Raw genomic sequence first — 27049 nt, 5'->3', positions numbered from 1 at the left:
ATCAGATGAACAGCACTTATTAACAATTCCCTCGCTAAAAATAATCAATACGCGTCGACAGTATATCTTTTCAGTCACAGCGCCCCAAACCTGGAATTCTCTCCCCAATTATCTACGTGAAGAACTTAACTTGGAAAAATTTAAAAGTAAACTAAAAACTTTTTTATTTAATGACGCCTTTATTATTTAATACTATTTGGTCTCATTTAATATATTTTTACAAGTCTTGGAACCAAATTCTTTTCTCTTTTCTATAACATTTTTTCAATTATCCCCCCTCTTATCGCACCCATATGTGTTTTCCTTTATTTGTTTCCCACTCTGCTCAAATATATTGTAATTTCTCCCCCTACTTATCCTAATGTTTCCAGTTTATCTCGTAACTGTCCATGTCTTGTTTGTTTTTAATTATTTTTAAAACTTCTTTTATATTGTAATTTTAATCATGTGTTAATCGCTTTGAAACTGATAAAGCGATCAATCAAATATATATTAAACTTGAAACTTGAAACTTGAAAATGGATTTCATTGTTTTTTGTTTCTGGTTCATTATGAAATGACTTAAAACAAACCTGTGTGGTTAGTGTATTTTTCATTTCAAAACAAGTGAACGTTCCAGTTGAGAAAGGAAATATGGTTACAGGTCGTGCTGCTCTGTAACTATATGGGGCCCTTTCACTAAGCTCTGGAATGAGAGGGCATAGGATGAAGTTGAGAGGTGACAGGCTCTGAAGCAGGGGTCTCAAAGTCCCTCCTTGAGGGCCGCAATCCAGTCGGGTTTTCAGGATTTCCCCAATGAATATGCATGAGATCTATGTGCATGCATGGCTTTCAATGCATATTCATTGGGGAAATCCTGAAAACCCGACTGGATTGTGGCCCTCAAGGAGGGACTTTGAGATCCCTGCTCTGGAGTAATCTAAGGCAATACTTTTTTTACAGAAAGGGTGGTAGATGAATGGAGCAGTCTCCCGGAGGAGGTGGTGGAGATGGAGACTGTGTCTAAACTCAAGAAAGCATGAGTCAGGTACGTGGGGTTTCTTAGAGAGAGGAAGAGATAATGGTTACTGTGGATGGGCAGACTGGATGGGCTTTTTCCTCATGTGCGCAAAGCGAGAAGCAATACAATTTAACAAAATAATAATAATAATAATAACTTTATTTTTATATACCGCCAACTATCTTGCGACTTCTAGGCGGTTTACAATAAAGAGAAGTGGTTTACAATATAGAGAAACTGTAGTTACAATATAGATAAACTGTAGTTACAATAAAGAGAGACTGTACATACAGCGGATTAAAGGGTATAACATTGTACATCTGGTAGTTCCAACATTAATAAATATTAACAGCAGTTTGTGTGCCGTGCTGCTTACACATGATTAGAAATGTTCCTTATATTGAATATAGTGTTCATGGTTGGTGATTGGGTTGGGGTTTATAATTTAATGATTTGGGTATGTTGTGGTATTATAAAGGGGGCTGATGTTCTGGTTCGTTATCTAAGTATTTCAAGAACAGGTATGTTTTTAGGTGTTTCCTAAATTCACCATAGTTGGTTGTTTGTGCAATTAGTTTTTCTAAGTCTTTGCCCCATGTGGCTGCTTGGTACGATAACAGTTGTTGATGGTATCTCTTATATTTACACCCTCTAGCCGGTGGGGAGACAAATTTCAGGTGTGTTTTTCTTTCATGTCTGTTGGTTGGGAATGAGAAGAGGTCTGTGATGTATTTAGGGGCTAGACCGTTTAATACCTTGAAACAGAGACATCCTAGCTTGAACTTCGTGCGTGCCTTCATCGGCAGCCAGTGTAGGAGTCTGTAGGAAGGGGTTATGTGGTCGTTGTATCACCATTCCAAGGGGTGTCTCTTACTTAGGATTATTTACCTGGTGCCCTGGTCTCACCCAACTAGTTTATTGCCTGTGTAAGTGTAATTTTCTTTAATACTCGCTCACTACCCATTTTGGATCTTTTCTGAGGTCTTGAGTTGAAATTTAAGCTTAGATTTGATTTCTTTTTATAATGTAAATCTTACTTTATTATTCTTTGCTGAATTTCCTTTCTATACAAGTAATGCTTGATTCATAATGAAACTCAATAAATATAAAAATAAATTAAAAAAAGAACTGATGCACAGCATTTTATAGAACGCACACAACTTCTAAATTGTGCCAATTAGCATCAGTTATCTTCTGGAAATGACCAGAATCTCCTCTTATTGTAATCCGCCTAGAACCGCAAGGAATTGGCGGAATAAAAGACACCAAAGCAATGTAACGAATGCCATTTCATTGAAAAGGAAGGGGAAAGAGGGGCTTTTGTGGTGAAGTAATTGTCTTCAATCTGCAAACATCACTTGCTCCTGATTAGTACTGCCACCAGTAATTTATCAGCAAATTCTCCTCGAGATTGGAAAATCAGTTTGAAAGTACAGTAAAACCTTGGATTGCAAGTAACTTGGTTTGCAAGTGTTTTGCAAGACAAGCAAAACATTTGATTAATTTTTAACTTGATGAACAAGCAAGGTCTTGCAATATGAGTACATACAGTATACACACATCACAACTGAGCCGATGGTTCTTCTCTCTCTGACGCTGCGAGGTCTTGCAATACGAGTACATACAGTATACACACATCACAACTGAGCCGATGGTTCTTCTCTCTCTGACGCTGCGAGGTCTTGCAATACGAGTACATACAGTATACACACATCACAACTGAGCCGATGGTTCTTCTCTCTCTGACGCTGCGAGGTCTTGCAAAACGAGTACATACAGTATACACACATCACAACTGAGCCGATGGTTCTTCTCTCTCTGACGCTGCGAGGTCTTGCAATACGAGTACATACAGTATACACACATCACAACTGAGCCGATGGTTCTTCTCTCTCTGACGCTGCGAGGTCTTGCAATACGAGTACATACAGTATACACACATCACAACTGAGCCGATGGTTCTTCTCTCTCTGACGCTGCGAGGTCTTGCAAAACGAGTACATACAGTATACACACATCACAACTGAGCCGATGGTTCTTCTCTCTCTGACGCTGCGAGGTCTTGCAATACGAGTACATACAGTATACACACATCACAACTGAGCCGATGGTTCTTCTCTCTCTGACGCTGCGAGGTCTTGCAAAACGAGTACATACAGTATACACACATCACAACTGAGCCGATGGTTCTTCTCTCTCTGACGCTGCGAGGTCTTGCAATACGAGTACATACAGTATACACACATCACAACTGAGCCGATGGTTCTTCTCTCTCTGACGCTGCGAGGTCTTGCAATACGAGTACATACAGTATACACACATCACAACTGAGCCGATGGTTCTTCTCTCTCTGACGCTGCGAGGTCTTGCAATACGAGTACATACAGTATACACACATCACAACTGAGCCGATGGTTCTTCTCTCTCTGACGCTGCGAGGTCTTGCAATACGAGTACATACAGTATACACACATCACAACTGAGCCGATGGTTCTTCTCTCTCTGACGCTGCGAGGTCTTGCAAAACGAGTACATACAGTATACACACATCACAACTGAGCCGATGGTTCTTCTCTCTCTGACGCTGCGAGGTCTTGCAATACGAGTACATACAGTATACACACATCACAACTGAGCCGATGGTTCTTCTCTCTCTGACGCTGCGAGGTCTTGCAATACGAGTACATACAGTATACACACATCACAACTGAGCCGATGGTTCTTCTCTCTCTGACGCTGCGAGGTCTTGCAAAACGAGTACATACAGTATACACACATCACAACTGAGCCGATGGTTCTTCTCTCTCTGACGCTGCGAGGTCTTGCAATACGAGTACATACAGTATACACACATCACAACTGAGCCGATGGTTCTTCTCTCTCTGACGCTGCGAGGTCTTGCAAAACGAGTACATACAGTATACACACATCACAACTGAGCCGATGGTTCTTCTCTCTCTGACGCTGCGAGGTCTTGCAATACGAGTACATACAGTATACACACATCACAACTGAGCCGATGGTTCTTCTCTCTCTGACGCTGCGAGGTCTTGCAATACGAGTACATACAGTATACACACATCACAACTGAGCCGATGGTTCTTCTCTCTCTGACGCTGCGAGGTCTTGCAATACGAGTACATACAGTATACACACATCACAACTGAGCCGATGGTTCTTCTCTCTCTGACGCTGCGAGGTCTTGCAAAACGAGTACATACAGTATACACACATCACAACTGAGCCGATGGTTCTTCTCTCTCTGACGCTGCGAGGTCTTGCAATACGAGTACATACAGTATACACACATCACAACTGAGCCGATGGTTCTTCTCTCTCTGACGCTGCGAGGTCTTGCAAAACGAGTACATACAGTATACACACATCACAACTGAGCCGATGGTTCTTCTCTCTCTGACGCTGCGAGGTCTTGCAATACGAGTACATACAGTATACACACATCACAACTGAGCCGATGGTTCTTCTCTCTCTGACGCTGCGAGGTCTTGCAAAACGAGTACATACAGTATACACACATCACAACTGAACCGATGGTTCTTCTCTCTCTGACGCTGCGAGGTCTTGCAAAACGAGTACATACAGTATACACACATCACAACTGAGCCGATGGTTCTTCTCTCTCTGACGCTGCGAGGTCTTGCAAAACGAGTACATACAGTATACACACATCACAACTGAGCCGATGGTTCTTCTCTCTCTGACGCTGCGAGGTCTTGCAAAACGAGTACATACAGTATACACACATCACAACTGAGCCGATGGTTCTTCTCTCTCTGACGCTGCGAGGTCTTGCAATACGAGTACATACAGTATACACACATCACAACTGAGCTGATGGTTCTTCTCTCTCTGACGCTGCGAGGTCTTGCAATACGAGTACATACAGTATATACACATCACAACTGAGCCGATAGTTCTTCTTTCTCTGACACTGCAGGAGTGTCATGACTGTTCTAAACGAGCAAAGTCTTGCAATAAGAGTACATACAGTATACATGCGTCACCTCATCACAGCTGAGCCGATGGTTCTCTCTCTGACGCTGCGGGAGTGTAGTGACCGTTCTAAATGAGCGAGATCTTGCAATACGAGTACATACAGTATACACGCGTCACATCATCACAACTAAGCCGATGGTTCTTCTCTCTCTGATGCTGCGGGAGTGTAGTGACTGTTCTAAACTAGCGAGGTCTTGCAATACGAATACATACAGTATTTTGAATGAAAGGTTTTGGGTTGTGGAACGAATCGTCTGAGTTTCCATTATTTCCTATGGGGAAATTTGCTTTGATATATGACTGCTTTGGATTACAAGCAAGCTTCTGGAATGAATTATGCTCACAAACCAAGGTTTTACAGTATTAGTGACTGCTGCTTTTTCATCACATTGTCAAATTCCACGTGGTTTGGGACAATTTTTCATAGCTCCCGTCCAGCGTTTTATTTGCCTTCCTCTGCGTCTTCACTTTTGACCTTTTCTTGGCGAGGTTTCCCAATCCTGAACAAGGAAAAGACTTTTTAAAGTACCAGGCAACGTCTAGGATTTGGCAAGGCCTGCTGTCTTATTCCACACAGATAGCATTTGAGAATTTGCAGGATTATAGGAATAGACAATGTACAATACTCCCCCTTCCTTACTTCCTGAAATTTAGCACTTTTGAACAGAATTTACTAAACTATCAGAGCCTTAGTGGCAAACAGGTGGTGTTAAGGTTGGAAATCAAGTAGACTCTGATCATGGAACAACAATAGGAAGGGAAAATGGGCAAGCTGGAAGTGTGAAGCACTGTTCTATTCCAGGTCAGGTTTTCTGTCAGCTAGCCACAGCTGGAGACAGACGGCATTTGCAGCCTGTGGGACTGGGGGAAAAAATTCCCAGTCGTCGTGCTGCAGGGACACCTAGTGGACAGATTTAGAATCCATGATAGCAATTTTGAAGGAATATGCTAGATTAGGGTTACCGGACATGTCCTCTCTTTTAGAGGACTACCAGGGTGTCCAGATGGGTTTTCAAAACCCAGCGGTTTGTCCAGGATTTGAAAAGCGTTGAGCTTCGGGCCGCGTCCTGGAGGTTCTCCGCAGATACGTGCATGCATGTGATGTCATTGTGTCACATGTGATGTCATCGTGTCAAGGTCCGAAAGAGACAAGGTTTGTGTGGGGATGGAGTTGGGGGTGGCCAAACAGGGTGAGGCCACACGTCCTCTTTTTATGAAGAAAAGGTCTGGTAACCCTATGCTAGATGGGTCCTGTGGACCTTATTTCCCACTTAGAACTGTTTTGGTATTGCGGTATATAAAAATAAAGTTATTATTATTATTATTATCCTGCTCATTGTTTCCGTGTTTGTAGATGTTAAAATAAACTTGCACTTGTATCAGAAGTGCTGGCACCACTCTTCCCTCTAAGCTGAGTGGAAGTCCTCCGCCTTCAGCCCTGCCAGTGGGGGGTGCTGTTTCACTATCGCATTTTCATTAGCGAGGGATAGGCAAGCTCTGTCAGACTCCAGGGAACCTGCCTGTCCAATTGAAAACATATTATAGAAGCACTAGGGTTGCCAGACGTCTGGCTTTCCTCCTTTTGAGGACATGTCCGGGGATCCGGCTTTTCAAAACCTGGCACTTTGTCTGGGATTTGAAAAGCTTTCGACGTCGGAATGGCATCCGTTTATGCGCAGATGCAACGCGGCGATGTTACGTGTACACACGCCACATTATTGCGTCGCATCCATGCATGTGCGGATGCCATCCTGACGCACGAGTAGGTTAAGGGGGGTTGGAGGCGGGACAGAGTGTGATGGGGCGGACCTAGGGGGTGTGGTTCATAGACAACGGCGCGAAAGACAAAAGCGCGTGCCGACAATTGAGCGCAGCGCACGCCGCTCTAAATTACAGTTTTTAGGGGCTCCGACGGGGGGTTTTGATGGGGAACCCCCCCCCAGTTTACTTAATAGACATCGCGCCGGTGTTGTGGGGGGTTTGGGGGGTTGTAACCCTCCACATTTTACTGTAAACTGAACTTTTTCCCTAAAAACAGGGAAAAAGTGAAGTTTTCAGTAAAATGTGGGGGGTTACAACCCCCTACACCCCACACAACGCGGCGCGATGTCTATTAAGTAAAGTGGGGGGGGTTCCCCCCCACGCCCCCCCGTCGGAGCCCTAAAAACAGTAATTTAGAGCGGCGCAGCGGCGCGTGCTGCGCTCAATTGTCTGGGCGCGCCTTTGTCCCGGCGCGCTTTTGACCTGACACCAGGGGGTGTGGCTATGGGTCCTGATTTTCCTTCGGGAAAATCTAATAACCCTAAGAAGCACTACCCTTGAAGCAATAGGGTCTGAGGAACTGAAGGCGCAGAAACAGTGTGACAAGGCAGTGGCTGTAGCCAGAAGGATGATAGGCTGTATAGAGAGAGGCATCACTAGTAGAAGAAAGGAAGTGTTGACGCCCCTGTACAGGTCATTGGTTAGGGCCCACTTGGAGTTTTGTGCTCAATTTTGGAGCCTGTTTCTGGCGAAGGATATAAGAAGACTTGAAGCGGTCCAGCAAAAGGCAACAAAGATAGAAGCATAGAAGATGACGGCAGAAAAGGGCTACAGCCCATCAAGTCTGCCCACTCTGCTTACCCACCCCCTGTCTATGCCCTAATGACCCAATTTCCTTATCTTGACCCTCGTAGGGATCCCACATGGGTATCCCATTTATTCTTAAAGATGGTAGGAGGTTTGAGCCAAAAGACATACAAGGAGAAACTGGAAGACCTAAACATGTAGACTCTAGAGCAGTGGTTCCCAACCCTGTCATGGAGGACCACCAGGCCATCAGGTTTTCAGGAAAGCCCTAATGAATAAGCATGGAGCAGATTTGCATGCCTGCCACCTCCATTATATGCAAATCTGTCTCATGCATACTCATTAGGGTTATCCCCAAAACCCGACAGGCTGGTGGTCCTCCAGGACAGGGTTGGGAACCACTGCTCCAGAGGAGAAGAGGGACAGGGGAGATATGATTAAATACTTAAAAGGTATTAATACAGAACCAAATCTTTTCCGGAGAAAGGAAAATTGTAAAACTAGAGGACATAAATTGAGGTTGAAGGGTGGTAGACTTAGGAGTAATAGTAGGAACTTCCTTGTCACGGAGAGAGTGGTGGATGCCTGGAATGCCCTCCCAAAGGAGACGGTGGAGAAGAAAACGGTGACAAAATTCAAAAGAGCGTGGGACGAACACAGAGGATCTCTGATCAGAAAATGAAGGGTATAACTGGAAGAACCGAGGCCAGTACTGGGCAGACTTGAACGGTTTGTGTCCTGTAGATGGCTATTTGGCTTAGGATGGGCTGGCGAGGGCTTTGGTGGAAACTCCAGTAATTTGGGGTGGTCTAGATAGGCTGGAGTGAGCCTCGACAGCAGCAGCGTGATGTTCAGACTTCACTGTTCCGTCTCAAGAGGAATAACTTGAGAGTTTCTAGGCAATGTCGCTCCACGTCGCTGGGCAGTTCTTCTGCAGACGGAGCTGGGAGCCAGGCTCGGGATAAGGTGAGGATGGGAGTATATCATATCGAGCCACATCTGGGGGTCAATGGGAGCTGGCCCTGGCTCCCGGGCTGTTCTAGGCAGTGCTGTAATAACCCATTGCCTAGAACAGAGAAGCTATAACTATTTCATTTAATGTAATTGTGGGTTAGCACGCTGCCAGCTGGGATGTTTGTCATTTGAGCTGTAATTTTTTTTTTTTTTTTCACTCCTCCTCCTTTATAAAATAGGAGAGTCAGACACGCTGGATGAATGCCAGGGCCAAAGCCAGCTAAAAAAAAATCATTTTTAGGAATGTACTAGGATTCTGTTTGAAGAACACCGAGGCTTTCTTTTATTTTTACAGCCGTTGTTGCATTTTTCTATCGTTTTGGCATATATTCGCTTTCTGTACTTTTTTTCATCTCCTTCTCCTCCTTCTCCTCCCCTCCTCGTAACAGCACCACCCACAGCTAGAAATAAGTCAGTGCATACTTGAAATGTAATTGCAAGCTTTCCTGAGAGTTCTCGAAATAGCTGTGATCAAACATCCCACATACCAGCCCTTGCGCGAGGGTTTACTCATCCCTAAATTGGTGGTAACAAGCTGTAGACCTTTAGCATTATATAAAGCATTTCGGACATTAAGGAAAACCCAAAATGCTTTGAGTTTCCTAAAAATAAAAGTAGTACCATAGAAAAGACAAGGTGAAAACTCGAGCCTTAATAGATCTGAAGGTCGTTGTGGTAGTACCAGCCTCTATTACGTTTCTTATTATATAGACTTAACAAATGGTTGGACGGGAAGGCATAGGGATGTAGAGGAGCGAGGACGCTTCTTTTATCAGTCATATGATTTTTACAAGAAGATTTTAAATAAAAGGACTTCCTAGTCGTTCATTTTATATTCTATCACTTCATTCTGAAGATCTTTAAGACTCCTGAAGCAGGCCGATTTGGCCGAAACATGTACATGTCGAGTCATTGAGGTTTTCTGGATGAATAAAGGACTTTTTAAGAAAGATTGAATTCACCAGTCTTCATTGGACATCTCCATGCCTTGTTTTATGTCATTGAGTTTTGTGGATTTGATTCTCCTGTTCTTTGTTCCCATATAGACTTAACAAACAGTTGGACAGGAGGGCGTAGGGATGTAGAGAAGCAATACTGTACACAGGAGGAGGGGATCATAGGATGTTTGTTATGTTGATCTAAACATACAAGACGGTGAAAACTAAGGGGTAAATTCTCTATAATACGTCTAAACTTAGGCGTGCTTTAGACATCCAGAGTAATTGAATAATTACGGCGTTAAGGGTCTTAATAAGCGGTAATTGGGACTTAGACGTAGCTAGACGTCTACCTGACGCCTAAGTACCGTTTGATTGACACTTGCGTTTTTTGGACGTCTAAAGCACGCCTAAGTTAGACGTATTATAGAGAATTTACCCCTAAATGTCCTCGGACCTTCAGTTGTGAGTTATTCAAAATATTCTTGATAAAATCAATAGAAACACTGTCCACATTTATCAGGAATGGACCCTGTTCACATAAATCATAAATGGACCCAACACGGGCCATGTTTCGACTAAACACACGTTCCTCAGGGATCCTAGGGTGTAAATTTCAAAAGGTGTGTATTAATGTAAGTATTATTGTGAAGATATTATAGATGAATGGTGTCAAGTGGGTTGTGAACTGAAAAAGAAGATGAAGTGGATGACTCAAGTACTGATTTATCTACCTGTAGGTACCCTGTGCAAGAGCCCTATATAATTACCGGGGACATATGCCAAAAGATCTAAGGCTCAGTAAAGGGGATGTCATCATTTTGCACCAACATTTGGATGAAAATTGGTCCCAAGGACAGGCTGATGGAGTTGGTGGCACCTTCCCTGCCGGTTCTGTGCAAATGATTAAGCCGTTCCCCCAGCCGCCTCCTCTCTGCAAAGCACTTTATAACTTTGACTTGAAGGATAAGGACAAAGGAGAAAACAACCACTTCCTGGCATTCCTCAAGGTACGATAAATCCGTCTGTATTACTGGAATTTAGTTCATGAGAAAGAAACGATTATAGCTTTACCCCCCTCCCCCCCCTTTTTAGTGTCGGCCATGGTGGTAACAGCTCCAATGCTCATATGTGCATCAAAGCTGTTACCACCGCAGCCGGTACTGGTTTTGTAAAAGAGGGGGGGGGGGGGGTTAGTGATGACTGGGGGAAAATTCACAATTGGCAGGTTCTATATAAAGTTGCACGCCCAAATTTCTGGCTTGCACGCAAGTTATAGACTAATACCAATTCTGCTCTTGTTAAATTAGTTGCTAATTAGCCTTTAAGTACCAGCAATAGCCCTGAAGTAGTGTTAATTGATGCTAATTGGCACCAATTAGTATTTACATTCATGGGCCCAGATTCTATAAATGAGGCCTAAAGCTAAACGCCTAGGTCAGTGCACCTTGCTGATCTAAGCGCCTAACTTAAATTTTCTTATTTGACCATTAAACAATTAAAAAACATAAAAAAATGAATTACCCAGTAGGCGCCTATTAGCAAGTAAGAATGGTTAGGGGCAGATTCAGGGTGGATTCTAGGTTCCATTAATCACCTAACTTAGGCGCGTTCAATTAGGCCAAGACAACGCTGGCTTAAACGGAGGACGCCTAGGTTTTCAATGCCTACCGGCGCTTAAGACTGCGTAGGCGCTGCTAGGCGTGATTCTATAAACGGTAAGGTGCCATTTATAGAATCAGGGCCATAGTGCACATAGGCACTGTTCTAGAAATGTGCCACCTAAATGCTAAAGCGTGTATGTTCAAAGGGGGGGGCACATGGGCGGGTCTGGGGTGTGTCTTGCAGTTGTGTTCATAAGTTACAATGTTTGTATGCCTGACCGCGTTTTTTACCTGTTATATACTTGGTCTTGTAAGACTGTATGTATTGTAAGCTGTGTATGTGAATTGTGAGCCGCGTTGGTAAAAAAAAAAAAAAAAAAAGAAAGCGGATTATAAATGTTTTAAATAAATAAGAAATGCTACGAATGTGACCTATATCCAGATGCCTCATCCAAGACTTCGCCTACCTGATGTTCCATTTAGGATTATACAACAACAGAAGCATTAAATCTGGGTGGCAATGTAATAATAATATTATTGCCTTTCAGGATGATATTATCAGGGTGATCCGCCGTATCGATGAGAACTGGGTGGAAGGCAAGTTAGGAGACAGAGTAGGGATCTTCCCACTCTTATTTGTGGAGGTAAGTGGAAAGTGTGAACCTCTTTCTTTCTCTCTTTTTTTAGTGCTTGGAATAACTGGCTAATCTAGATTTTCCACTTATCTCACATGATGCAAGGCTCACTGTAGCATCAGTAGCCCAGCTCAGATTAGAATCAAGTTATACAGTCCAGTGATGTGCCCAGAACCAAGTGTTTTGAGGGGCTGTCGGTTAGTGTAGGTGGATGGAGACTGCTGTTAGATTTGCACAGAACACGGCTTGGTTCATTTACAATTTGGCCCTGACGCAGTGGTTATGAACTGAATTCCACGAAACGCTGGCCACGTTGATATTTTTTTGAAACACAAGCGCTGACTGAAGCTAAGTAATCTTCTATTAGCAGATAAGTGCAATTCGCTGAATGGAATTGAAACTACTATAAATGAAAAGAGTTTTTTCAGTAAAGTCTCATGAATATGAATCAGTGCAAATGAATGAATAAGTATATGTAAAAGATGAAAGAAATTAGAAATTGGCATCTGAACAATTGAAAATAAGTCGAGATAGTATTATTACAGAATTTTTAGAAAATTAAAATAAGATATTTAGAACTTTTTAGACTCTTTAATAAATAAAATGGGCTGAAATAAGTTGTTTAGAATAAGGGGATACTGGAGTATGGCCGATGATTGGAGCAAAGGAGCTGAGCAACTACGCTGATAACCTCAGTCAGTGAATACGACTACGCGTAGGCTCCATTACTGAGGCCTCCTCCTGTATGAATATCATTTTGAAGCGACTATACTATGCACTTTTTCATAAAAGTGGGAAGTGTTTGATCTATATTGGTTAGTGTAGGTAGGCATTTGGCAGCCTCGTTTCCTCTGCCTCCCCTCTACCCCACCTAAATTAAATTAAAAATACTTTAGCTCTAAAGCCTTCCAGTTGAAGAAATCAGGGGTTGCTCCCGGTCACTATACTGAAGCACTCAGTGGTAGCATATTGAGCCAATTATTCATAAAATCCATTAGACAAATGCTTTGGTCAAACATGGCTTACCTTGGTGCTCCACGTTCTGGTCAAAATGACCCAACATAAAAATGTATTTCTATACCGCAATACCACTAAGTTCTATGCGGTTTACAAAATAGAATTTAAATAAACTGCACATGTACAGTTGAATGTAATACATTAATTGCCTAAGAATCTTGTAAACAAATACATTTTCAGTTGTCTCCTAAAATGCTGATATGAGCAAGAGGTCGCTATTTAAACTTCATCCAACCAATTAAAACTTTCCCTTAGTGCTGATGGCAGCAACTTACATTTCAACCTTTTAATCTCAAGGTCCCATGAATGTTAATCAAATAGGAGACGCTTAATTTGTCTACTCCTCACTATTTTTGGATATCCAAAAACATACCACTTCAACCTATCAGTGAATGTCACTTACATCATAAGAACAGTAGCCCGTTCTCACGGTGGCCAACCAAGGCCCCTAGTACCTGGACAAAACCCAAGGAGTAGCAAGATTCCGGAATCCTAAAGAGTAACAAGATTCTAGAATCCCAAAGAGTAGCAACATTCCATGCGGAATTCCAAAAAGTAGCAATATTCCATGCGGAATTCCAAAGAGTAGCAACATTCCATGCTACCGATCCAGGGCAAGCAGTGGCTTCCCCCCATGTCTTTCTCAATAACAGACTATGGACTTTTTCTCCAGAGGGGTTAAGTTGAGGGGGTGGGTGATTAGAGTGGGCAGACTTGATGGGCTATGGCCCTTTTCTACCGTCATTTTTCTATGTTTCTACATTGATGTGAAATTCCTTAGTTTTGGGGTGAGAGAAACAGCAGTTCATAGATTCCTTTGTGTTCCAGCTCAACCTTCCTGCTAGGCATCTACTGGACACTGGCAAGAGCATCAGATCCAGCACGCTCAATAGCACAACCTCTCTTGTGAGAAACTCTTCCATTAGAGCAAAGCCTACAGAACTCCCAGCCTTTCGCAAGGTACAAGACATGAGGAGAAAGAGTCCGAGGCAGTTTCTGATCACCAATGCCTTAAATACGATTAACAAGATGGTCCATGCACCCGAAGATCGTCAATCTCCGGATATTAGTGCCCCAGTATTGATCAGCTCCAGCAATCCTGCTGCGTTGGCACCAGGCACGGACAAAGGAGAGTTGGCATCAACCAGCCCAAGCCAGGTAAATTACATCTAGAAATTGGATTGCGTCAGATGACACATGAATGCAGAACCCTTGAATTATCCGATCCATTTGACGAGTTTTCTTTTAGGTGAGATGCACTGTGTGAAATAATGCCTTAGCTATAATATAACCTACCTGCATCTTGTACCAAACTGGACAAGGGTTTTGAAGGGGGATATTTACCTTTTTATTCCATGCATGAAAGGGTAATTTCCATATTGTACAAACATATGTTTAACCAGATTTTACACAAGTGCTAAGTGAATTAATTTTGAGTGTAGAGGTATGATTACCCAAGTCTGAAAGACATTTCACTTGCAAAGCAGGAAAACCCATTGCTTATGGTACTATAAACATTTCAATACTCTCTTAATTAAAAGATAACTGCCTTCTAATTTGTGGATTTTTATCCTTGGGAATGGCAAGGCAAGATAAGGGTTGGTATTTGCATAACTGAAGACGTCAAGCACTCCTGCATTATTCTGCTGCTTATTATTATTTGCATTAATTGAGGACTTTGAGTTGGCATACAGAGTGAAGAGACCAGCAGGTGCCAAAACTGATGCAATCTTGATGAAAAGTAAAAACCAGCCCATTAAAATGTGTGGCGCGTCATAGGCAAGGTATTACTCGGGAATTAGATGTCTCTCGAACACAAAAAGATAATTAATGTGTGTGTAGCAAAGACGCTTTAACGGGATCTCATCTTTTATCGGCACATAAGATTTGCCAATTAAGTAGATCTGCCCTTTCAAAAAACGATGCCTTACATTAACTGAAATGAGCGAATGCATTAGTTTTGGATCAGCAGACCCTGCAGCAAAGTCACGAACGATGTTTGTGTCACAACGTATAGTATAGGGGCAAAGTACTTCTGCGTATGAAAGAGCGGGACTTGGGAGTGATTAAGTCTGACGATCTTAAAGTAGCAAAACGGGTAGAAAAGGTGGCAGTCAAGGCCAGAAGGATGCTCAGATAGGCGCCTATCAAGAAAGAGCGATTCTGCAACAAGGCGCCTCTGAAGATTTAGGCGGCCTTCAAAAAAAAATAGGCGCTATGCTTGTTTGGCGTGGGCGTGGCTTCGCGTTAGGTGCCTTGTTACAGAATTGTACAGAATTGCTGCTCTTAAGCGTGCTTAGGCGCTCGCCTAACTTTTAGTTGGGCCTAGAGCTGGCCTATTTATTGGGCGCCTCCAAAATAGGTGCCGCTCGGCATGATTCACTAAACAGCGCCCGATTGTACTTGAATGGTGCTGAACGGTGAATATGCTCCTGTCTATCCTGGGCATTCCGGATGTCCTGATAAGAAGAGATGGCGCAAGGAGTCATTCCGGTTTCTTTTCCCGATCATTTTTGCAAACCCTCATTTTAGTCTTTCTCAACGTCTGCATCTGTAATCAATCATTCAACACCAGCCCTCACCAAATTACACAGTGAGATGGGTTGAAAGCCAAGATAAACAATTATTCAGTCGGTAGCTTTTTCCCCTCACACCCAAGGACTTGGAATCCATATGGGTCCAAGGTAAGCGACTTGTCTATTCAAGCTGAAACAGAAATTTGTAAGGGAGGGGTACAGTCTGCCCCTGCACTGCTAGAACAAAAGAGCGCATTGTATATATTGAAAACAGTCGCCTGAATAACTGAAGACAAGGCAGAACTGGAACGACATAAGGTTGTTGCCTTGGCTAATGAATGTTTGCAGACAGTGGCGTGGTAAGGGTGAGCAGCGTCCGGGGTGGAGACACCCCTCCCACTGCGCGTGCACTCCCTTCCCTTTCCCAGTACCTTTTGTACTTCTCCGGCGTGAGCAGCGTGCCCATGACGGTATCAGCTCGCCCTCTGACATCACTTCCTAAGTCCGGGTCCCGGAAGTGACATCGAAGAGCGCGCCGATACCGACGTGGGCAGCAACCTCGTGCCGAGAAAGTAAGAAAAGGTAAGGGGGAAGGCAAGTGGCACGGGGCAAAGAGAGGAGCAGGGGGGCAGCACCCTTAGGAAGACCGTGCTCGGAGTGGACCACCACCCCTGCACACACCCCTAACTACACCACTGTTTGCAGAGCATTTCAGACTGCATGGCAGATAACCATGTGCTGCGTGATTTTATAGACCTCCGATGTTTATATAATACTGTTATACACACACACAAAAGGCCTGATATGCGTTTCCCCCCCCCCCCCCCAATTCTGTATAAGTTTCAGCTATGGGCATAAAGTAATTGGCTAAATTGGTGATTAACAATCACTAATTAGCACTAATTACTGCACCCTTATTCTGTAACCTGCATGCCTAATTCACGTAACAGCTCATAGGAATTCTCTGAACGTCAGAGCTGTTACCGCTTTGGCTGGCGCGGCTCTGTAAATGTACCCCCTCCTTTACAAGGCCGCACTAGCATTTTTAGCGCTGGCCGTGGCGGTAACAGCTCGGACGTTCATAGGAATTCTATGAGCGTCAGAGCTGTTACCACGGTGGCTAGCGCGGCTTTGAAAAGGAAGGGGTTAAAGTTTTCATCAGAAAGTGAAACTTTCTAGCACAGATTACAGCATGGCCGTAGAAAGTCCAAGCTTACTTCACAGTGTCCAATTGGCCGTGTATTTTATTGTAGGAGTTATAAGGAGTAACAGATGCCGATATTTAATTTCAAATCTAGACTTTTTTGATAAGAAAAATTTGTAGGGTAGGAAAAAATCTGGCTTGCAATCTGCATGTTCACTGAGAGGGTTTTGTTCTGATTTTATTTCTAGTTTAATGCACCTACTTTTGCCATTTCTGGAGTCCTGAGTCAATCTTCGACCACCTTCAGCCTTTCAAATTCACAGCAGCACATATCTGCTAATATGTAAGTATGGCAAAGATGCCATAAGTGTACCTGACGAACCTAATCTAAGAGCGCCAGAAGCTTTGTAACAGTGAGGATTTGGGGCCAGAGGGTTGCGTTGGGAGGATGGGGGCTGACATTGTAACCCCGATTCCATGGTGTCCACTCCTCTACTCGGGTCCAGTGGCTGTCACTCTTTTCATCTCACAAGTCAGCAGTAGGGGTAGGGTCAGTCAGCCAGAAGGAAGGAGGGAGGGAGGAAAAGTGACTATTGGAGGGGGGAGACATCCCATGCCACTGTCCTGATCCCTTTCCTGTACTGCTTGACCTAAAGAAAATGGCAAAGAATGTTTGTTTCCAAGGACAGTTTCACTTGATAACAGAATTACGAGATGGTCTTAAATCCCTACCTGGATTCTTAAAATTGGTTCCCTTTCCTGATGCCTCTAAGGAAAATGTGACTACAGATACCTATGTGAAATGGGGTACTTCAGAGATTTCAAGTGACCCTGGGACCTTTCCCAAAAGTACTTGGCAAAAGGTTCCCCCCCGTCGTGTTTTCAGTCATAATTCCTTTCCCTTCGCCTGGAACCTTCTTTGGCTATCAATTTGCCCTCAAAACAGTTTCACAGCAGAAAGGAGGAATGTGATTGTGAACCAATTTCAGAAGACACAGTTTCTCAACTGGGGTTTGTAAGAGGACTTCTTTACTTTTAAGTCCGAGGCGTAATAGATTTTAAGGAAAAGGAGGGTACCAACCTTTAAAATATTTTTTTTTGGTCTGGATCCTAGGTGTGTCGCTCTGCACCCATATATAGCCCAGGGGCCAGAGGAGATGGACCTGCAGAAGGGCGAAGGAATTCGAGTTTTGGGGAAGTTTCAGGAAGGCTGGCTCAGAGGAATGTCCCTGGTAACTGGAAAGACAGGTGTTTTCCCAAGCAATTATGTCAACCCAGTTTTCAGGTGAGAATCTTGACAAATATTAAACAGTGGGATAGAAGTTTAATATTAATAGGGTTACCATAGCTGAAGCTAAAAAATCCAGGACGCATGGCCCCGGCCCAAATCCCGGCCTGATATGCTCCCCAGCCCCGCCCCCATGCAGCCTCGTCTCTTCTTTCCCGCTGGGTCTGGAAGGCCTCTGAGCATACACAGATGCGAGGGACATCCTACATAGTAGATGACGCCATCTAGTCTGCCCTACCTGATTCAATCTAAAAATTTGTTGAGGGGTTTTTCTTCTTCTTCTTAGCTATTTCTGGGCATGAATCCAAAGCTCTGCCCGGTTCTGTTCTTAGGTTCCAGCTACTGAAGTCTCTGTCAAAGCTCACTCCAGCCCATCTACACCATCCCACCCACTGAAGCCCTACTCAGCCCATCCTCCACCAAACGGCCATATACAGACACAGACCGTGCAAGTCTGCCCAGTACTGGCCTTAGTTCTTCAATATTTACTATTATTTTCTGATTCTAGATCATCCGCGCATGCTCAGAGGCCCTCCAGCTGCAGCGGGGCTTTCCAAAACCTGGACAAACTGCAGGTTTTGGAAAGACCGACCAGGTTTTCCCGGACACCTGGTAACCCTAAACATTAGGGCTAAGTATGCAAACTTTCCAGGGGTTTTATGTTGTTCATAATGCTTCATCTTTCTTATTGCCTGTGAGAGCAAACAAAGAATTTATGGCTATTTCTTCACATTATTTTTCCTTAAACAGGAGGTGTCAGACGGTTGCGGAATCAAGGATCCCAACTGTGCCCTCTGCCCGGAATATGAGTACAGCCTCGGTTTCATCTCAGGGGAGCGTCTCGGACAATGGTCCATGTCGACATTTCAGATCCGTCTTTGTCCCGACGGCTGTGATCGCACCCGTGAGAAATACGGCAGTCCACGGTGCCCCTGCCCAGGCTGCGCTGAGGAGGGGCTGCGGTAGCATGAAAAAGAGTAGGTTGGACTCAGGAAACTGGGAAGAGAGGCAGGGCGGAGCTGGGTAAGGGTGAGAAGTCGCTATCGTTGCTCATCGCTGGGAGTTTGGGGATTATTAGCAGCACGTAGGCTGTATTTTTAGGTCAACGGTAAAACAAAGAGATCCCAACTTGCTCGTAACTAGAGACGAAGTGCCCAAAGCCAGCAACCAGAGCATATCATAGTTACTAGGCTTGTAACAGGGCTATCATTGATAACCGTCTTATTTTCTCTGTGAGCAACTTTTAAATTTCACAAATGTTTACGCTTTAGCTTATGCTGTATACTGTATGGTACTTAGTTCGGGTTAAGTGTAACGCCCGGCTTTCCTCCCGACGGAAGATCTCCGTTTCGCTCTTAGCAAAATGCTAAGAGCTTCTTCAGGACAGCATTTGTTACATGTTTAAATCCGCAGCTTTTATCGTAGCGGTGTTATGTTTTGAAAAACGCCGATCGTGGCCAGCAAATGAGCTGATTTTAAAGACCTTTGGCAGCGTCTTACGTCATGTCCGGTGGAGCGTCTTCGTCTCTAGTTATGAGCAAGTTGGGATCTCTTTGTTTTACTGTTGACCTTTTTTAGGATTTTGAATAGTGATACTATTTATTGATTTGGACTGTGTATTTTTAAAATGTCATGCATGCTTGAAGTCATATGTTTGGCAAATGAGTCATTCATATATTTATATTTTGCCTATCGTTTCATTCCTAAGTGAATTACATGAATACATGAGAGGTCCTTCGTCCACCCCCTTTTTCATGCGCTACAGGGACTTTTAATGTAGGAGTTGTATAGACCGATACTGTCCCAAAAGCTGAATAGCTGAAATATTTTACCATAGTTTATTAAAAGGCCCCCTAAGGGCAATGGTATTAATTACACCATTGGCTCGATATTCATAAGAACATAAGAATAGCCTTACTGGGTCAGACCAATGGTCCATCTCGTCGTCACAAAGTTCAGCTGCAAAATTTGTCCCCTATTTTCAGCCTTTCATCTGAAAATTCATCTAGATTTAGGAGCTTAAATGATGCTTAAATGCAGGAGCTCGATTCAGTGCCCTTTTCCCTCCCGTCTAAATCTTCCCCTGTCGCCATCCACTTTTTCGACACCTCTTAAAATTTAGGAGTTCAACATTGGTAGATTTTTAAAGAGCCCAGTCTTGGACCTCGTATTTATTTTATTTGGGATATTCTGCTAATGACCATAATTTACACGCTTGCTACATAAGTCAGTGGTAGGGATGTTGCTGTTCGGTTGAAACGGGGAACCGCTGGAAAGCAAATACGTCTTCATATCAGACTATAGTCTAATGTTGACTAAGCTGACCGAAAAGGATTAATCCAGCACCGTGAAAAGACTAAGGGCTCCTTTTACTAAGGTGCGCTAGCGTTTTTTAGCGCATGCACGAAATTACCGCGCGGTACACTTCTAGAATAACGCCAGCTCAATTTAGCGCGTGCCATTTTGCGCGTTAAGGCCTTAGTGAAAGGAGCCCTAAGTCTAAATGAACGCAGATAAACTCATAAACTAGGCCATACGGCTACGTTCCTCACCAGAGCATGTACAGTTAGTGTATCTAGATGGTTCATATCTACCACAGCTGATTAGTGTATATCAGATGTCTATATCTACTATAGCATGTATAGTTACTTAGGGCCTCTTCTTTTAGAATGCGCTAGCAGTTTCTAGCGCGGGGAGCCACGCTGAATGACCTGCGCTGCTCCCGACGCTCATAGAGTTCCTATGGGCGTCGGAAGCAGCGCGGCTCTCTGTGTTACCAACTGCTAGCGCAGTTTAATAGAAGAGGAGGTTAGTGTTTCTCAGACAATCTCTATTTTACTATAACTCGATCACTGTACCACTCACTTTCCAAAGACGTCTTGTCCACATTTGTCTCAACTATACCGTGCATCTACCCATGTAACCCGTTCTGGGCTCTTTTATTCAATGAATGAATAAAACAAGTAAGTCTCCTGCCTTTCTTCCCAAAGGTGCGTCACTGCAGAGGGGTGGGCAGCCAAGCTCTATGTTCCAAATGGCCGGCTCTCTGAAGCGAACACCGTCGGCGGTTGTTCGACCCCAACCAGTACAGCAGCAAAAGGGTATCTCTCAGGCAAACAGCGCCCCCCCTGGACCTGTTGAAACAGCTGCAAGGCCGAACGCAACCCATGATTCACTGGCTCTGGTTGCCAGGGGATCGGAAATGAGGGTTCACTCTGCCGGAAGCTCGGCAATTATAGACGTCAAAGAGCTTGTGGCCAAAAATGAGCTACCCTTGAAGCCACCAGGGTCAGCTCCGCCATCCATTTTGGTGAAGCCAGATACTTCCAAAAACAGCACCGAAAAGGTAGGTTTTTGGGCTCCTTTACTGGCAGATGGGTGGAGGGATACTGGTCTCTAATTCTAGCATCTTGCACTCTCATTTTCATGCTTTTTAAACATGCAAAATTGCTCACACGGGTTGTCGAATACAGCCAGCTATGCATTTACCTTCATTTTTAAATTAGGCATTAGTCAGCGATAATTGGAGTCATTATGTGCAAATCTGCACTTAATTGGGATTCTGTAACCTTTGTGCATAATTTCTTTAGGGGGCAACTGCTTAAGGGGTGTAGACGGGGGAGGGACAAGGACGGGTCAAAGGCATGCCCAACACGCTATGGTTATAGAATCCTGTTAGTTATGCCTTGAGTTAGCATTAAATGTTCAAACATAAGGCTACACCTAATAAAGGCTGTGTATTTGATCTTGGAACTAACACGCAATCTTGTCTCTCTTCAATATCCGTCACCAAGAATATATCTCTAAGTATTTCATTAATTCTGCTTTCACTTCAGATATTCATGATAATTGTTAATGGACCTCAGAACCACCCACCTCCGACCGTTATTAGTTAAATTCTAAACGGGGAGCTCTTAGGTGTGTATCTCCTCCCTGGTCCCAATAATTATTATATGTTTAATAAAAATTTTTTTAACTTTCTGTGCTTCAATAGTATTGCTTAAGTATGTACTTATCTTATCAAGTAATACAGCGGTAGGACCCGACATGTTTCACTTCCGCTTCGTCAGGGATCCATGCGTAACCGCTAACATCCAACCCGCTTTTGATCTTGCACATTAAATTTAAAGTGGGTTGGATGTTAGCGGTTACGCATGGATTCCTGACGAAGCGGAAGCGAAACGTGTCGGGTCCTACCGCTGTATTACTTGATAAGATAAGTACATACTTAAGTAATACTATTGAAGCATAGAAAGCTAAAAAATTTATTAAACATATTAAAATTGTTGGGACCAGTGAGGAGATACACACCCAAGAGCTCCCCGTTTAGAATTGAACTGATAACGGTTGGAGGTGGGTGGTTCTGAGGTCCATTTACAATTGTCATGAATATCTGAAGTGAAAGTAGAATTAATGGAACATTTAGAGATATATTCTTGGTGACGGATATTGAAGACGTGCGCATCTAATTACTGGTGACACATGCAGAAAACCTAGATGAGTTTCTACGATTTAAACCCATACTTTCCATTATAAAGCAAGCAGACCGGAGCATGGGACGCCTACATCATTCATTTCATGTCGAGGTTTATTCAGTGCTAACTCTGTTCTTCGTTTCTTCATACTTTAGCAAGTGAAGACGGTCAGATTTCAAGCTTGCAGCCCTCCTGTCTCAAAACGGGACAGTACTCTCTCTGTTCCTGGCATCCAAAATGGAAGAACCGACCCGGTAGCTCCAGAAACAACCCTTCCAGACCAAGACGGGAGTCCTGAGCTCCCTGCCGCTTATCACCTGCAAGGATGCTCCAGCTCCGTACAGCAGAAGGAGAATAGGCGACCCCAACTAGTAAAAGCACTGTCGTTCCCCACTAAAAGAAACAGCACTGAAAATTAGATGCTCGAAACCAGAACCCCGACTGCCAGGCTCCAATCACTCCTTTGACAGGGTCAGGAATACAGATTCGTCTGAAGGGACTTAACTAGAATGCTGTTTTTGTAAGCGGGCTGCCTTTGACTTTTCTGAATTTTCAGAGAGAGGCATGGAAGTTTTTTCTGAAATGATTGGGTTAGACAAATTCTCCTACTGTTTCTTGTTGCTTCACCGGTCAAGTGTCCTTTATAATACAATACGTGAGAATCTCCAGCATGTTCGAAACCTGTTGATCCTTTCCATGCCAGCTGAACTTTCAGCATCAAAATTTATCATCGTCTCCATCAAATGTCTTCAACATAAGCCTTGGAGATTATAAATGTGGCCAGATCTTACGAGTCTTTGCAATAGCACAACACACACTTTACACAAGGGACTCAAATCAATGGCTTATTCTTCCAAAGATAGCAAGCCTACTACTATCTTGGTATACCCTCATGCATACATATTCATATAACGTTCTTAAGGATCCTCAGCGGCACCACTTAGGGCTCAATTCAATCTCAATTCAATCTCAGATCTTACGAGTAGCATAAAAATAAAAAGCTGCAGGTTACATAATGTTCTTCCAGAAATTCAGGCATAGTTAACCAGGCAGTGCTAGGGAAAAAGTTTGTCTCTTATGTTCTAAGCACAATCGATTAATAAATAAAAATCTGCAAATAGAAGTAAGGCTGCCATTTGATCTCCCAACCACCATTGTTCCTTTAAAAATTTCAATTGACGTCTTCAGCTGATCTTATCCACTGCCAAGGAAACAAGATGATTTGGGCCTGGTTTGGAATTAATCATATGACTTTTTTTTTTTTTTTGAGGAAGAAAGCCAGACACACGGGTGACCTGGTTTAACCCTTGGGCCCAAATGTTCGTGATCCCACAATGGCCCTAATGGAAAAATAAAATGTGGCGCCATAAGTAAGTTGCATTGATTTGTGCTTGCTGCGTAGTCGTGGCTAGATCACGGGGCTAACAACCAGGGAGGCTCAAGGTTCAAATCCCACTGCCAATGCTTGCAATCTTGGGCAAGTCACTTGACCCTCCATTGGCTCAGGTATAAGCTTATATTCCTGGAAAAAGTATGAGCTAAATCGAAGTTAATTGGGACATAGGGTTCGGTGCTTGGTATCTACCAGCATCCATATTTAGGTTAAAAAGTCAAATAGATAAAGCAGAAATGGCAGCTTTGTCTGCTGCTTTTATAGGTACTGTATATACTCAAATATAAGTCGATCCGGGTAGAAGACGAGGTACCCTTTTTCCCCCAAAAAAGGATTGACTTTAATATAAGATGGGAGGGGGGTAATAGTCATGCACCCTGCCAAGGATCTGTGCCTGCCCCCCCCACTCCCTCCCCTACCAGGTTCTGCACACTGTGCCTGCCCCCCTCCTCCCTGCACTGTAGGCCTCCACCTGGTGGTCCAATGGTAGGACAGGAGAGATCCTCCCATCTTGACAATTTTTTTTTTACCTCCTTCCCACCTCCCCTGCATACCTTTTTGAATCCCTGATGGTCCACCAGTGTACCGGGCACGAGTGAGCTTTCTGCAAAAACTGGCGGCAGCCATTCAGGGAGCGGTTCAGGACCGGGCCAAAAGCTCGCTCTGGCCCGATACACCGCTGGACCACCAGGGATTCAAAAAGGTATGCAGGGGGAGGCGGAAGGGAGGTAAAAAAAATAGTCAGAATCTGTCGGGACAGGAGACGGGAGGGATCCCACACTGCTCCTGCAATCCCGGACAAGTCACTTAGGGCTCCTTTTACGAAGGTGCGCTAGGGTCTTAACACATGCTAAATTGCCACGCGCGCTAGCTGCTACCGCCTCCTTTTGAGCAGGCGGTAGCTAATCCGGTGCGTGAGATAAAAACGCTAAACAGAGCCCTTAATCTTTCTTTGCCCAGGTACGTTAGATTGTGAGCCCGCCAGGACAGAAAGGGAAAATGCTTGAGTAGCTGATTGTAAACCGCTTAGATATCTTTGATAGGAAGTATATAAATACCTAAAATAAAAGAAATAACTTCTGTCCCAGGAGGGAGGGGGGCGGGGAGGGCACTGAGCTGAATATAAGACAAGACCCCCATTTTTGGGCCATTTTTGGGGACCAAAAATCTCATCTTATTTGGACCTATTTATCACAAAATTTAAGACCAGATGCTTAAATAGAGGTCTCCAATACTTAACTTCCCTGAGCAAAAAAACTCTAGTTGCCGAGTGGACACGCAGAATTTAGGATGAGCAAACGGGACGCAGAGGTGGTACATTTTTTTAAGCAAACCAACTTCGGAGATGTGCGATGAGCGTTTGCCATTCCCTTTCTTGATGCAGTTGCAGAGTTGAACAAGTGCAGGCCATCTATGTGTTAAGCTGTCTGCAAATTTAACAGGTCAGAAATGCCCAGCCCTGAATATTCCACCGTCAAAACGACAGCATGCAGACGTCAATCATCGCAGCAAAAATAAATTGGGAGCTTTTGTTATCATCCAAACAATTCTGCTCTACTTTCAAACGCCGCATGAGGACCGAGCATCCAGATAAATTTTGCACAGCTGTAATCAGCTCCGTCACATCCCCCCTCCAACATGAGGTACTATTTTGAACATTGTGGGTCACGTACTTTCAATTGTTTTATACAGAAATTTAAACAAGCTACCGTTTAGGACTAGAAATACTTAAAAGCGGTACTTTTCCCTGATGTTAAATTAATTGTTAATAGGAAACAATATTGTTCTGTAAAGCTATGGAAAATGTATTTAAAAAAAACCTATTTATTTTGCATGTCACAATTTGTAATGCTTTTTTTTTTTTTAAACAATTTTGCGTCTGAATTCTTTTACGAGATAATTTGTTCCTCTCTGCTTGTAGCTGTGGTGAAAAGATGTTTCCTGAAGGTACGAACACGCACGGTTTACCTTCTCTCCCTTCATTATTGGCGCAAACTGTACAGACCACTCAAAATTGTCCTTTTCAGCTTTCCAGCTGCTTATCATTAAACCTTTTGACCATAAAATTAAAGCATTCCTCTGGTGATAAATTGTATTAAATCAAGGAAGGCCATTAGTTTGCACGTGGCCCACAGGTAATATTTGCCTACTGTTCTGTACTGGGGGAGAGTGTGCCGCAGTGGTTAACGCTACGGCTTCAGCACCCTGGGGTTGTGGGTTCAAACCCATGCTGCTCCTTGTGACACTGGACAAGTCACTTAATCCCCCCCATGAGCCCACCGGGACAGTCAGGGAAAACTGCTTGAGTACCTGAATAAATGCATGTAAACTGTTCTGAGCTCCCCTGGGAGAACGGTAGAGAAAATTGAATACATAGTGTGAAAAGCTTCTATCTCCGGTAACCAGAGCTGATACTCTGATGTCACAATGCCTCATTCCACCAATCAGAGCCAACCTCACCAGTGATGTCACAATGGCTTGATTGTCCTATACTTGGCCCACTTTTGCTACATTTTGATTTCTAGAGTGGCGCAGTGGTTAAAGCTACAGCCTCAGCAACCTGAGGTTGGGGGTTCAAGCCCACACTGCTCCTTGTGACCCTGGGCAAGTCACTTAATCCCCCCATCGCCCCAGGTACTTTAGATAGATTGGGAGCCTGGTGGGACGGATAGGGAGAAATGCTTGAGTATCTGGATAAATGCATGTAAACCGTTTCTAAGCTCCCCTGGGAGAATGGTAGAGAAAATTGAATCAATTAAGAAATCTCTCTTTCATTTAGGCCCTCTTTTAAGTTTCAAGTTTATTATGGTCCGATATACTGCTTTAATCAATCCACGTTAGGGTTTTTAAAATCTCCGACGTTCATAGGAATTCCTTGAGCAATGGGGCTTTTACTGCAGCAGCTGGTGATTTTTTTTTTTTTTTTTTTAAACCCTAAAGTGATTTGATAAAATGGGACCTTGGTTTTAAAGCAGTAAAGTGCATGTAGTTTTAAAAGGTAGATTGTCCTATGCTAAACGTAATTTATAAAGAAAAGACCCATCATATTTAAGTATTAAATGTAAAAATCTTTACTTAACATTCCATACTTAATACACACTTAACCCCTCTTTTTACAAAACATAAGAACAAACTTACTGGGTCAGACCAACAGTCCATCAAGCCCAGTAGCCCGTTCTCACGGTGGCCAATCCAGGTCACTAGTACCTGGCAAAAACCCAAAGAGCAGCAACATTCTACGCTACCACAGAATTCTATGAGTGTCGGAGCTGTTACTGCCACGGTTAGCGCTACAAACCATGCTTTGGTTTTACAAAAGGTGGGGTAAAAGGCTTCCCCACAACATGCATGAAAGTGTTTTGTGTATTTTCCTGGTTTATGTGTGCTAAACTGTGTGTCATTGAATTTTGAGGCATTTGTCTATGAGGGGGCATGGCATG

General features: G+C 43.6%; 1 protein-coding gene across 5 annotated transcripts in view; it reads left to right on the top strand.

The window, feature by feature from the left end:
* Positions 1 to 24338, top strand: part of SH3RF2 (SH3 domain containing ring finger 2) — a 241127-nt gene extending 216789 nt beyond the window's left edge. For all 5 annotated transcript variants that reach the window (XM_033926931.1, XM_033926933.1, XM_033926930.1 and 2 more), the window contains 8 exons: positions 10278 to 10547; positions 11690 to 11785; positions 13622 to 13951; positions 16702 to 16796; positions 17568 to 17738; positions 18492 to 18718; positions 20732 to 21087; positions 22372 to 24338. In XM_033926931.1, the coding sequence (XP_033782822.1) occupies positions 10278 to 10547; positions 11690 to 11785; positions 13622 to 13951; positions 16702 to 16796; positions 17568 to 17738; positions 18492 to 18718; positions 20732 to 21087; positions 22372 to 22635 (1809 nt within the window). In that variant the 3' untranslated portion in view covers positions 22636 to 24338. The remainder of the gene's footprint in view (positions 1 to 10277; positions 10548 to 11689; positions 11786 to 13621; positions 13952 to 16701; positions 16797 to 17567; positions 17739 to 18491; positions 18719 to 20731; positions 21088 to 22371) is intronic.
* The last annotated feature ends 2711 nt before the right edge of the window (positions 24339 to 27049 follow it).

The sequence above is a fragment of the Geotrypetes seraphini genome, chromosome 18 (assembly GCF_902459505.1).
Source record: "Geotrypetes seraphini chromosome 18, aGeoSer1.1, whole genome shotgun sequence".
In the NCBI taxonomy this organism is placed as follows: Eukaryota; Metazoa; Chordata; class Amphibia; order Gymnophiona; family Dermophiidae; genus Geotrypetes; species Geotrypetes seraphini.
Note: the sequence above shows the minus strand (reverse complement) of the source record. Positions and strands in the feature narration are given on the sequence as shown.